General features: G+C 50.6%; 1 protein-coding gene across 8 annotated transcripts; it reads left to right on the top strand.

Annotated features, from left to right (window-relative positions):
- The first annotated feature begins 1855 nt into the window (after positions 1–1855).
- SLC5A11 (solute carrier family 5 member 11) lies at positions 1856–13402 on the top strand. Of its 8 annotated transcripts, XR_008206080.1 has the most exons (17): positions 1856–2101; positions 3815–3986; positions 4712–4783; positions 5026–5130; positions 5314–5373; positions 5525–5629; positions 6701–6806; positions 7540–7620; positions 8160–8365; positions 8813–8948; positions 9169–9276; positions 9434–9584; positions 9763–9931; positions 10493–10708; positions 11869–12031; positions 12386–12500; positions 13101–13210. XR_008206080.1 is itself a non-coding variant. In XM_052680455.1 (16 exons), exons 2-16 carry the CDS (start codon positions 3819–3821, stop codon positions 13316–13318), a joined length of 2064 nt encoding a protein of 687 aa, XP_052536415.1. In that variant the 5' UTR covers positions 1856–2101; positions 3815–3818; the 3' UTR covers positions 13319–13402. The 8 variants fall into 8 exon arrangements, 4 of the variants coding, with proteins under 4 accessions (XP_052536415.1, XP_052536418.1, XP_052536416.1 ...); XR_008206079.1 differs by having other exon boundaries at positions 11869–12644; positions 13101–13212; XR_008206081.1 differs by lacking the exons at positions 12386–12500; positions 13101–13210 and adding an exon at positions 11030–11140 and having other exon boundaries at positions 11270–11979.
- Positions 13403–13474: the final 72 nt, after the last annotated feature.

The raw sequence follows: 13474 nt of genomic DNA, 5'->3' as shown, positions 1-13474 counted from the left end.
TGGAGGTGAGAGGAATTCTGCATTTGGCACTTGTGTGGCTGCACACCTCGCTATCAGTCCCTTGACCTGCACTGGGGAGGTGCATCATCTGACCCTGCTGGTATGGGGAAAGTTACTGCAGTCATGTAGAAAAGAGTTATTTGTGAGCAGAATTCAAGCCAGTACGATGAATATCAGCAGCAAATTCTTAAAATAGTAGGGATTTTTTTCTGCAGCCTTCAGAAGAAAACAGCTGTGTGTGTGAGAGCCAGTGAATTGTTCCCCTCTGAAAAGGAATTCCTGGCTGCAGCTGAGGCAATGTCCTTGGGGCAATTTATCTCTCTTTATGCCACCAGCAGAGATAGGGGCTGGTCTGCTATCAGATCTCCTAGTTGCAGTTTAGCTTGTTTACAGCGGCCTGCTCCATGGCAGCTGCTCCCTGGGGGCTCTGCACAGAGCTGGCACCAACCTGTGGGTAGAAGTCAATCCTGGGCACACGGATTGTGAGTCAGCCTCAGCAACACTTGCCATGTGCTCTTTGGTTTCTTCCTGATAACTTCATGAGTTAAGCAATCCTTTCCCAGCCCCATGCAGCAGGTGGGAACTCCCAGCCCTGCCCAGCCCATCCTCAGCACCACAATCTTGGCCGTGGGTCACCTTCTTGGGGAGTGTGTCCTAGGAAAGGATCCACCTACCAGGCAGCCCTGAGGTGACCCCAGGCTGCACTTCACATGCAGGAAGGGGTTACACTCTTTCCTGCAAGAAATGGGGAGGATATTAAAAATAAAATAAAATAAAATAAAATAAAATAAAATAAAATAAAATAAAATAAAATAAAAAGAGTTGCTTCAGCAAAGCCATGGTGAAGTCCTGGCCACAGCTCCAGCTGGAAGACTGGCTGGGATAAACTAGCACCAGGATGACCAGATGATCTCCAAAGGTCCCTTCCGACTCTGTGACGTTTCCAAGCCATGCTGGAACATGTCTGAACGAGTCTCCTGTGTGCATTGTTAGAAGTGCCCTAAGCTGTGCTTTTTTTCCTGGACCCTGAGAGCTGCCAAAAGGACAAATTGAAGTTTCAGCTATGGAGGGGAAGGGCTGGAAGTCAGAAAGTACCACAGCTTGGAGGTAGCACAGGGCACCCGGGTGCTCGGCTCATGGCTCCTGAGGTTCTGTGTTGTTCTAACACAATTTAGGAAATCCTGGCATTTCCACATTCTAGCAGATCAAACGAAAGCACCTCCAGCCACAAGATTGGTTACATCCATCAGTGTGATCTGATCTAAAAAACAGGTTTTCCTACTTTCCTTCTGGCTTGCTTTGGGGTGCTCCTTTTCATCACTACATATTTAACTTTCCTCCACTGTCTGTCTAGAAAAGGAAAGGTGAAAGTTGTAATTCTCATTCTAACAGCAGAGGTTTTAAGAGAGGCGAGGTTTCCCGAAAGGCAGCACAGAGAGCTGTGGCATGACACGACCTGCAGGCTCTACTAAAGGGCAGCCAGCGATGGCAGTTCTGCCTGGCCGTCAGCTGCACCCATGCCTGGGCATGAGCTGCGCCCCACTTCTTGCCGCAGCCTCTCCTTTTGGAAGGTCCCTTCAGCACCATTCAGCGCATTTTATTTGACTGCAAATGCTTATCCACCCTGATCTCAGAAAGGAACTCAGTCCTGGGGTTCACCTACAGGCTCGCAGACAGACCCCAGCCCACGGCTGAATCCTGCCCTTTGTGAAGCTCAGGCACGCATTCAGACGCAGGGCTGTCAGCTCCCTCCTGTGTCTTGTGGTGTCAGCCTGCGAGGACATCGGCGCTGACTTTCATTGTTACTTGTCCCTTCATGAGCTGCACAGATTGCTTAAGAGGATGGCACTCTTTGGAGTTTGACCTATGAGCGCTGACGGTGAAAATAACTGCTTCTCACCACAGCCTCGGGAGACCGAACGGGTAACTTCGGGCAATTAGTTTAACTTTGACTATAAATATTCCTCCTCGTTCCTTGTGACACTGTTAACAGCTCCGCTGGCAAATCCCCATTCTCTGGCAATATTTAAGCTGCCAGTCAGTTGGCAGAGGCTCGGTGGTGCCTAGCGCGAGGGAGCAGAATGAGACCCAGCTGAGCGCAGTAAGTCCTCCGGCTTCTACCTCGCGGTCGGGCGCTGGGCTGTGGGCGGCTGCGGGGCGGACCCCCTCGGGGGCGGCGGTCACTGTAGGAGGGATACAGAGCTGGGAAAGCTTTAAAAAATCCCCTTGCAGCGGCATTGAGAGATACAGCGCCGGCTGTGGCTCGGCACCCACGTGGCCGCGTCTCCCCGGACCATTGATAAAGGCCGGCTTCAGCGGCCGCATTTCAATGCCACGGATGTTCCTTGCTCACAATCTCTGGCGAGGAAAGCGCTGCCGCCTGTGCCAGGAACCGAGGGGGACCGCGCTGTGACCTGAATGCACAAAACGGGCAAAATTTCCACTGTGGCAGAGTGAGGATTTGAAGCCAGAGCAGCTGAGCTCACTGCATTCGTCCCTGTGCTCTGTGTGGCGCCCACAGACACAGCCCGGTGTGGGACACCCCCAGCACGTCTCTGCGTTCCCTCGTTGGTAACACAGGAAACAGCTGGTGGTACTCACATTGCAGAGGGAAAACATAAAGCCAAGCCCTGCATGGCACTGAACTCAGGTAGCTCAGTGCAGACTGTGCTGCAAGTGCACAGCACCTGATGTGGGAGGTGCTTTGGGTTGATAAGAAATGGCAGAATGAGAGCTCAAAAGAGAAAGCGGGAGGTGGCAGAGGGGTTAGCAGCTCCCGTGGCTGGCTCACCAACGGGCATTTCTCTTCTCCAAGTCAAGTGTGCCAGCACAGCCTCAGCGCCGGCCCAGACGTCTCTCCTTAGGGAGGTGCAACACCAGCACTCCTAGAAGATGCGGAGGGACCTGAGCATGTTATAAGGCACAGGAAAGGCTCTGCAGCCCCATAGGTTGTGCTCTCAGCACTCACCATTTAGAGTGTGGTTCTGAATGGGCTTTGGCACTGCAGTTCCAGGTTGTGGCTACCGCAGGGCACAGCTCACCTGCTGCGTACGGCAGGGGATGGGACTGTGCCTGAAAACCACCCACTGCCCAACATTCCCATAAACGCAACCCCAACCTGGGCTGGGGCTGATCTCAGCAGGGACACAGGACGCTTTTCTGTGCTGCCCAGTGAAATTGTTGCATTTTCATCTCCAGTGCATTTGCAACATTGCCTCGATGTGTAGGGATGGTGAATGTGCTTTTGTGTATCCATTCCCACTCTGCTTTGTTCACACACTTGGGCTTTATGTACCTGGCCATGCCAGCGATACCCAGGAGCAGCTGCTTGCACTTCAGACAGCTCTTTAGGCACCAGGGAAGGTGAGAGTCAAAGCTGCATTTTCCTGTATCAACAAACGGGTGAGGCCAGAGAGCATTGTGAAAGCCATGCGCAAGGCACAGGCAGATGTCTCTGTGCTGTGCTGGGCGCTGGGCTCAGGGGAAGAACCTGTTGGGCTGCTCCTCTCCCCAGCAGCAGGTGACACCGCCTTTCCCTGCCCCACCTTTTCCAGCATTTTGAGGTGGGAGCTTATAAGTGTCACCTTACAAGTGCAGCAGTAGCCAAGGGACCAGGCATAAGGAGCAGAAGGAGGAGTGGGCACTCGGTGTCCTGGTGGTGCTGTGGGCCCAGGGGACATCTCCTCAGCTCAGCAGGGTAATGGAGAGCAGATCCCGTGGCTGGGCAGAGTAGGGCACCCTGGGGATGTTCAGGAGCAGTCAGCAGCTTCCCCTTCTGCCAGAGTGCTGCAACCACACAGCCCATGTTTTTCAGATCTATGCCCAGAGGAAGCGCCCATCCTGCACAGAGAGCCATGGAGAGCACCAGCAGTACCCCATCACTGGCGACACCCCAGTGGGATGTGTTTCCCCAGAAGACACTTGGCGCCGTAGACATCACTATCCTCGTGCTGTACTTTGTGTTTGTCCTGGCTGTTGGGCTCTGGGTAAGCATTTAACATTCAGACTGCTGTTACATTGAAGAATATGGCTGTTTGGACTTCAGCTTATTTTACGTCGGCTTGAATCAAGCCATACTTCACTGAATTCAACTACATGAGTGGAAGGGCACAGCTGACAGGTCCTTTCCCCTACTTCAGCATGGAGAAGTGCCCTCACTGCACCGCAGGAGGGCTGTTCAGCTCCAGTGTTTGTGGAGGCACTGAGAGCATTTGTGAGGAAGAAGTCATGTACCCAGTACTACTAATAACGTTTTGTTTATTCGGGAAGGAACTGCTGTCCCATGTATCATCTGTGTTTGTCAGCGGTGAGGTCCTGCCAGCAGGTTTTGTAAATTAAAAATAGTCCCCACATACAATTACGGCAGCAGGAAATCCTCCTGACATGGCTTTGCAATAGCAGAAGCACAGTCTGGCTGTCACAAGGCAAGATGAATGGCTGCTGCCTCCACATGCGATGCAGAACTCACCATTTCACATGAAAACCTTTGAGATCTCTGAAGAATGGGAGTCAACATGTAATACATGCAATGTGTAGCGCTCCTCCTGATAACTGCAGGTGCCCACAACTCTTGTCCAAAATTGCTTGCCTCACTGTGGGTTTGGAGTGAGGACAGGACAGGCTCCTGCTGGGGGAGCAGCCATGCGCTCTGTGCGGTTCTGAGCAGCAGCTGATAATGGTGATCTTTTGTTCTGCTCTTCTGCTTTCTCAGTCCATGTGGAAGACGCAGCGCAGCACGGTGAAAGGCTACTTTCTGGCTGGGGGACAGATGGCGTGGTGGCCTGTAAGTATCTTTGTTGTTATCCTGCTTGTGCTCCTAGGTTACAGTGAGACCTTTGTCTGTGCAGAATTCATTTCTCCAAAAGGAAGAAAGATGTGATCCATGTTTTTGCAAAGACTCTGTAACAGTGCTGGCTTTCTCCAAGACCAGTGCATCTGGCTGGCACAGTGTCTCCCTGCCACCTCCCCTCTGTGCACCCCCAGCTTCCCAGGGACACAGTGCCTGACCCCTGCCTCTCTTCCCAGGTGGGTGCATCCCTGTTTGCCAGCAATGTTGGAAGCGGGCACTTCATTGGCCTGGCAGGGTCAGGAGCTGCATCAGGAATCGCTGCAACAGCCTATGAGTGGAATGTGAGTGTGGCATTGCATGGCATGGCATGGCTCCATATGTGTGGCAACCCTTCTGCTGCCTCTACCAGCTGCTGGGGGGCCTGAAGAGTCCCCAGGTCTCCATGCCCCTGAGTGCCACATGCTCTCCCCACCTGACTGCAGCCTAGAGCAGCATTTTGACCTTCCTTTCCACTTGTTTTGCAGGGCATGTTTACTGTTTTGGTGCTGGCATGGTTATTCCTTCCCATTTACATAGCAGCAGGAGTAAGTAAATGGGCCGTTGTGTCCATCAGTCACTTTCTGGCATTCAAATCCCCACGTGGCTCAGGAGCTCAGCCATGCTCAGTTGCAGCTGCATGGCTCCCAGCTGAGGCCCTGTGTGCTGCTGCCTTTCCAGCATGTCTGTCCCACACAGGTGACCACCATGCCAGAGTACCTACAGAAACGCTTTGGTGGAAAAAGAATCCAGATTTTCCTGGCGATTCTCTACTTGTTCATCTATATCTTCACCAAAATATCAGTGAGTAGGAAAAAATGGTAGGAAGTTGAATTCAAGCTGCTTTGGAAGAGTGCGTTACCCAGCCAGGCTGAGATCACAGAGATATAGTATGGTTTGATTGGAAAGGACCTCTGAATGCCGTGTGGTGCCACTCTCTGCACTGAGCAGGGACACCCACAGCTCCATCAGTGCTCAGAGCCCCATCCAGCCCGACCGTGGGTGTCTGCAGGGATGGGGCACTGCCTCTCTGCCCTTACTGCAAACAGCTTCTTCTTTAGATCCAACCTGAATCTCCCATTTGAGTTTGAAACTGTTTCTTCTTGTAGGTCTGTAGTGACAGACCCTGCTACAGTCTGTCCCCTTCTCTCTTATAGCCCTGCTTTAGGTACTGAAAAGATGATGCAATGGTTGGCCCTTCCCCAGATTGACAGAAATAGAGGTGTATTTTTAAAGTACCTGAGAAAGGTGAACTGTAGCTGTTTAGAGAAGCTACACAAAAATGATTACTTTTTTCCCCATTAGGGATTTGAATGCTTGCTACAGCAAGGGGAAAGCTAGATGTCAGCATCCTGAGCAATTACCCATTGGAAGGTTAAGCTGAGTGGATGCTCTGTTGTTAGATTTGTATGCCTGGCTGGCTTGCCCAGTTTCTTCCCTTTGCATGTTCATTTCCTGCACAAACACCCACTGCTGCTATCTGCAGGATTAACAAGAATGCAGGAGCTGGTATGTGCTCAGGCAGAAAGAGCTCCGTGATTTATTGCTGCTTCCCTTTGATGCAGTGCCTGGAATGAATAACAGGAGCAAGCCTTGCACAACCCCATGAGCTGCTCATTAACTGTGCAGCACTGCACAAGCTGGAGAAAGTGGAGAGGTCTCTGTCTGTGATTTTCCTGTGCACACAGGGCACAGGTGGGCCGGGAGCCTGGCGCACACCTGCCTGATCCCTGGGAGCACTGCATACTTGGGGTCCTGTGAATGCTCCTTAAGAACATCCTGTGATGCTAATCACTGCATGTCCATTCCCTAGCATCACCAGCTTATAGGGGTTGGGTAATGTCATCTAGCAACTGCCATCATTTTTGTTCATAGGTTGATATGTATGCTGGGGCCCTCTTCATTCAGCAAGCTTTGCACTGGGACCTCTACATTGCTGTGGCAGGCCTGCTAGCAATCACTGCTGTCTACACCGTAGCAGGTGCGTGGCTGAGTTTCAGGTCGGAGCACAGCAGCTGCTCAGCGTGTGCATGTATTGCACAAAACAGCCTCATGCTTCTGGTAGGAGCCCTAAATTTCACATTCTATCTGTTTTTGCCGTGAGTACAGAAAAAGGGGAGAACAGCAGATGGTAACTCACCTGTTAAAAAGTACTACCAGGAGTGAATATGCGAACGTCCCTTACAAGGCCACGCCACATATGAATGCATGGCAGTCTCTCCTTAAGAGAAGTGATGCTCATGGCATTTGCCCAGTGCAGCTCCTCCTCTGGGCTTTTTAGAGTATGAGGGATTAACATAGCAATGAGCTGCGTAATGCAAAAAGCATTGTCAGTCCTGGGTGCCCTTTTGGGGCTTAACAGTGGCCAAATGGAACAAAGCCATGCACGGAGCGAGCACAAATCCCACACAAACAAAGGTTGCTCCTTTCCCAGCGCTCACCCCTCCTGATGCTGCTCACAGAGATCACCTCCACCACTGCTGTTTTTCCTCCTCCATATTCAGCCTGGGCTTTGTTTTGGAGTTTTTCCATGCATTTCCCATTGCAGTATTTATACCGGACATCAGCTTCTTGGTGACAAAATGGTGATTCATTCTGATTTGCAACACGAGGTGCAGGGATGGCTGAGTGCGGGCAGAGCAGCACGGCGCTGCTCCCCGGGATGCTGCCGAGGGGTTCGGAGCAGATTCCAGCTCTGCTCTCTGCTCCCACAGGTGGTCTGGCTGCCGTCATCTACACGGATGCATTGCAGACCCTCATCATGCTGGTCGGTGCCATCAGCCTCATGGTCTTCAGTGAGTGATCCTCCTTGCTGAGCTTACAGAAGCTTTAGCACTACAGACGTGCTGGGTCATTACAAGTGTTTACTTGTTTGCTGTTCTGAGAACTGCTTTTTATGTGTTTTTTTTTCCCTGTAGAAATATGTGTTCATGTAATCTTATCAAGTCAAATAATCTTACAGTAGTTCTTAAGTGGCAAAAATGCACGAGAACTCCATGAAAAATTAATTAAAGAAATAGGTTCTGAGGTAATATAAAAGATGAACAAGCATCATCTCTAGCCAACAGGTTTACAGCGTGATGCCATCCCCTGCCCAGCATTAAATTTGTAGAATAGATTACACTGCCATAATGTTGGGTTGGAAGGGACCTTAACAATCATCTCATTCCAACCCCCTGCCATGGATCAGTTGCCAAGCCAGTAACTCCTGATTTTAAACAATGCTTGTGGAGGATTTACAGAGACCACAGCTATCCATCTATCGAGCAAACTGTAGAGACTAAAAACCAAGGGCACAGAAGACGTGATGACTGCTTCTCGTGACCTATTTTAGGCTTTGTTGAAGTCGGCGGTCTGGAAGGTCTGCAGGCAAAATACTTTGATGCCATTCCCAGCACCCGCAAGGAGAACAGCAGCTGCGGCTTGCCAAGGGAAGATGCTTTCCACATTTTCCGGGACCCTGTTAACTCCGACCTTCCCTGGCCAGGGGTGCTGGTGGGGATGACCATCCCGTCCCTGTGGTACTGGTGCACTGACCAGGTGCGTCGCTGCTTCCGCCTCAGTTGGGTTTTGAGGACGTGTTCTCGGCTGTTTGACTCCGATGGCAGACCTGAGGTGTGCAGCATAGCCTACACTAGTCACTATTTCTGACAGCAGCGCAGTAAAACGTGTTGCTTTCAATCCTCAGACTGCAAAACTGCAGAAGCACAACTAGGTTTTGTGAATTATTTCAAGGTAGAAAGAGGAGAGAATGTGTCTCATTGTTAATCCCAGTCCATAAGGATGAGGCACTCTTAAACTCTTTCAGCTCTGCAGGGCTCTGATCACCTTCACCCCAGTGCTCGCTTTTCTACAGTTGCGATAGTTTAGAGAACACAATACATAAACAAACACAGCGTGCCAAAGAGCAGTGCGTGACCCAACCCCACCACCAGAGCTGGCTCTGCCCCACCCAGCAGCAGATCCAAAGTGTTTCTTCCCCTCCAGGTCATCGTTCAGAGGTCCCTTGCTGCTAAAAACCTCTCACACGCCAAGGGAGGCTCCCTGATGACCTCCTACCTGAAGATTTTGCCCCTCTTCATGATGGTGATGCCAGGCATGATCAGCCGGGTCCTCTTCCCAGGTCAGTGCTGAAGGAGAGTTCTGCTCCCTCTGACAGCCGCTACAGGTTGTGTCCATTCTGTGCAGCTGAGACAGCTTTTGCAGGGCATCAAGTCTCAAAGTATGACAAAACTTCCTCCCAGCTACAACTAGCAGAATGCAAATCCTCCTGCAGCAGCCTTCAGCTATACTGTTTCTTGTGACCCCTGAATATTGCTTCTCACCTGCCTTGCTTATTTCAGACCTGGTGGCTTGTGCAGAGCCAGAGATTTGTGAGAAAATCTGTGGCAACCCATCCGGCTGTTCTGATATCGCTTACCCGAAGTTGGTGATAGAGCTCCTGCCTGTAGGTGAGCAGCCTGGGCAGGAAAAGCCAGAAAGGAAAAAACCTGCAGCTGTAATTTGGTGGGGCTACATTGGGCTAGTCGGAAGTGTGGTGAGGGACAGCATACAGCAAGTGGTTATTTGGGATTCTCAGTAAGGCTGCACTGATCTTTCTGCTTCCAGGACTCAGGGGCCTGATGATGGCCGTGATGATAGCAGCCCTCATGTCCTCCCTCACATCCATCTTCAACAGTGCCAGCACCATTTTTACCATGGACCTCTGGAAACATTTCCGGCCTCGATGCTCCGAGTGGGAGCTCATGATCATTGGCAGGTATGTCATGAGGGATCCACGATAAGGGAGAACGGGCTGAGAGCCCCATAGTGCACAGGTTTGCTGCAGAGCTAAAGCTGAGGCCTCGTGGTTACAAGTGATCTCAGAAGGAGTTTTGTGAGATGGACAATTGGAAAAGAAACATCTGAGCTAACAATACCGACATCTTCTTGCTTAGGGTCTTTGTGCTGCTACTTACGGTGGTCTCTATCCTGTGGATCCCACTGGTCCAGGCTGGCCAAGGCGGGCAGCTCTTCATTTACATCCAATCCATCAGCTCCTACCTGCAGCCCCCTGTGGCAATGGTGTTCATATTGGGCTGCTTCTGGAAGCGAGCAAATGAGAAGGTAACAGCCCCTCTAGGCAGTGCTGGACAGTCATCCCTGAGGCAGGAATTCCTGGTGCTTTTCAAAAGATGTTTTGTAAGCAGTGAGAGGACTGCATTGCTTGGCTGCAAGGTGCCCTTCATAAAGCCTGAAGCTCGTTAGGGCCTTGCTTGCCCTTCATTAGATGCACTTGTGTGATCTGCACCAGGGGGCCCACATATTTAAGGAGCATGGCACCAGGAATCCAAAGCCTGCAGCTCCTCACCTGGTGCTGAGTATGGGGTGTAAAGCCTTCTCAAACCTGGCTTCGCTTTGCTGGAGGGCAGTCAGTAGCACCTGTGGTTAAAGCAGCCATTGGGATGCAAACATCCCTCTTGAATGGCCCTCTGGCCTCCAATACAGGGCAGACACCACACTACTGTAACAGCAGCAGCGCACCTAGATAAAACAGCACAAGTGGGAAAAGGAGGGATGGGAGGCTGCCAAACAAACAAACAGGAAGGAGAAAGCCTGGCAGCTGATAGCCCTGAGTCCTGGGCGGGCTGACATTTCCTGCTCCAGCAAATAACCCTCCCTTCCCAGGGCGCGTTCTGGGGCCTGCTGATCGGGCTGCTGATGGGCGTCATCCGGTTGGTGCTGGACTTCATCTTCCCTGAGCCCCAGTGCGGGGAGCGGGACACGCGGCCGGGCGTGCTGCGCTACATGCACTACCTCTACTTCTCCATGGTCCTGGGGGCCGTCTCCACGCTCACCGTGCTGCTTGTCAGCCTGCTGACGGAGCCCCCCTCGGAGGAAATGGTGCGTCCACCCCTCCCATTGCTTCCCTTGTTGGTGAATGGATGCCTCTCGTTACACCCATGGGAATGAGGCGGAGATAAATAATCTGGAAATGGGCGTTTCCACCCATTCTCAGTCCACCAAAACACTTGTAGCAACCTGTAACAGCAATCCCTCCTTTGCTCCAGCGCCCTGCTGCTTTCCTTTTAAGGTTTTGGTCCAGTATATCCACAGTTCCACCCTGGAAACAGTTCAACAGTTGATGTTACAAAGAGCTGTTCTTAAGTTCAAACGAATGTGTTTAATGCATAACAAACTAGCTTTTTCCCTCTATTTTCCAAGAAATTCCAGATTCTGGGTCATCTTTATGAACTCTTACTAATTTAGTGAGGAACCATTTTTACTCGCAGAAAAGAGAAATCAAGGGCAGAGAGCACACTTCCTCTGGAACAGGTTTGTGCCAGTTTGACTACTTTTAATAGACATACTGAGGCTACAAAAAAAAAACGTAAATAGCAGAAAGGAGGGCCAGAAGGGACCTTCAGAAATCGTACAGCCAATGCATCTCTTGCTTCGAGACAGGACTAACCTGGCATTTCTGAAAGACCCGTGGCGAACTCGCTCCCATAAGCCCCCAGAGGGAGGTGCCCAGGGAAGCGCACCACCAGCTCAACATCCTGCCCCTCTTTGCAGAAGTTTTTCCTCTTCTCCAACTTGAATCCTTCCAGCTTCATGTTGTGCTCATCCCTTCATGTCTGCCCTGTCACTGGTATCGAGAACACTCCTCTTTAATGAGCCTTTGACATATTTCAAGAAAATTATCCTATCTCCCATCTGTCTTTTCTTCTCTAAACAACTCCCGTCCTGTGAATCATTCCTCACTGGCCACAGTTTCCATTCTTTTGCTCCCTTCCCCAGCCCGCTCAGGCTGCATCCAGCGATACCCACGCAGTAACCAAAAGTGAAGACCTCCTTCCTTCCAAGAGCTCTCAGGCTGCAGATAAAACTAACCCAGCGCCGCTCTGCTGCCAGCAGCGGGGCACTGAGCCGTTCACCTGCTCCAGCAGAGCGGGAGGACAGACTTCAACCCCTCACAGTGTTCTCTCTGCAGGCTGCTGTACTGCTCAGGCAGTTCTTTAAGCGACCGCAAAGCAGTTTAACACCACTCTTCATGCCATCAGATAAGTCGGCTTACCTGGTTCACACGTGGGGATCCTCCAGCCAAGAAAGACCTAGCGGTCAGCACTTCTCCTGACACTGCCAAAGGAGCACGCGAAGCTGAGCGCCCAGCTCTCCAGATTGATATAAGCATTGCTTCTGAAAATAGTACAAATGATAACAAATGTAAGTGCTCCAACACCATACCCAGTAACACCCACAATTAACAACCCTAGGCATTGTGCACCCTGAAGACAAGAACAGTTAAAACTGCTTCCTCTGGATTTCTGTATCTTCAGGGCATGCTAAAGGGTTTTACCTGACAGTTTCACCTAAGCAAAAGCTTAGTTTCTTTTCCATCTCTTGATGGCATTACATATGCTTGAAATCAAGAAGGAGCTGGATGGGATGCAGAAAGCCATGCCACTGTTCTGCATAGAGCCTAGTGCTGCCTGCACCTGCTGCAAGGAGAACTGATTGAAAGGGGAGGGTGGAGGAAAAACACAATTACTTTCATGAAATTCCATTTCTGTTTTTCAGTGATGTTTTCTGATGGACTCTAGCAGCAGGGAGAACCCAGAGCCCTGGGCGGAGTTCTTGACAGATCAGTGAAGGAGGATTTACATTTTTTAAAACTTGTGCTTGTCGGTATTAGGTACAAACATGCACAGCAACTCACTCTGCATTTTCCAGCAATGGTTACCATCACTTGTTTTTGCCAAGCTTGGGACACTGTTTATGCAACTGTGCAGCTGTGTATTCCTCTGATCTATAAAAAGCTAAGGAAAAGATCAGTAAGGTAACGAGGAAGTGAAGTGCAGATCTCTCAGTGCTGAGAAGTCTCGTTCTTGTTGCAAACTGATGCTTTGTCACACATGGCCCAATCCAGCCCAAAGCTGGGAGAATTTCCTTTCCACACATGTAATGTGGAGTAACCCTAACTGGACAAAGTATGCACGTGGCAAAGGAAGCTGGTGGGCTCCAAATACTTAGAGATGGGCTTTTAGATTGATGCTGTTACTGCTTCCTAAAATGTTGGGAAGAGCAGAGCTTGAGCTCAGATCTCCAAGGAAGAAAGAAATAGGCATACAGCCCAAATAGATGTTATTTGAAGGGTTTCCCACACCTCAGAGTAGCTAGTGTACTTGTCTGAAGAGTGAGAATGTACTTCTGCATCAAAGCCCTTTGTGCAGGGCCATACTGACATAGATCTGGGATCTGCAGTTGGTGACGCTTACTCTGTGCTGCCCTGTAGGTCCGACTGGCACCAAGAAGGACTCAAAGCTGGTGAGAACCCTCCTGTGGCTCTGTGGGATGGAACGCAGACAGGAGAACCCTGAGGACGTGGCGCCAGCCAAACCCGAGTGTCCCATGGCTTCCCTGGAGGAGAACCCACTGGTGAAGCATGTCCTGAACATCAACTTGATACTGAGCATATGTGCAGGGGTCTTCCTCTGGGCCTACTTCGCATAGCAGTCCGCCGCTTGATCCCAGATGACATCAACTAATGTTAATTGGTGTAAATAATAATAATTAGCAGAGGATTAATGTAACTCATATTGCTTTCTAAGTTTTATTTAAGAAGACAGACCCTTCTCCCTAACGCAGCCCTCATTTCACCTCTAGCAG

This window comes from Tympanuchus pallidicinctus, unplaced genomic scaffold (assembly GCF_026119805.1).
Source record: "Tympanuchus pallidicinctus isolate F22 unplaced genomic scaffold, pur_lepc_1.0 scaffold18, whole genome shotgun sequence".
In the NCBI taxonomy this organism is placed as follows: domain Eukaryota; kingdom Metazoa; phylum Chordata; class Aves; order Galliformes; family Phasianidae; genus Tympanuchus; species Tympanuchus pallidicinctus.
This window is presented reverse-complemented; position numbering and strand designations above follow the sequence as displayed.

Bases quoted from the DNA above. Each gene is read 5' to 3' on its own strand.
- SLC5A11 (XM_052680455.1), top strand. From the start codon at position 3,819: ATGCCCAGAGGAAGCGCCCATCCTGCACAGAGAGCCATGGAGAGCACC. The intron at 9,932-10,492 runs GTAACAGCCCCT...CTCCCTTCCCAG, and splicing joins GGAAGCGAGCAAATGAGAAG to GGCGCGTTCTGGGGCCTGCT. The intron at 10,709-11,868 runs GTGCGTCCACCC...TCATGCCATCAG, and splicing joins AGCCCCCCTCGGAGGAAATG to ATAAGTCGGCTTACCTGGTT.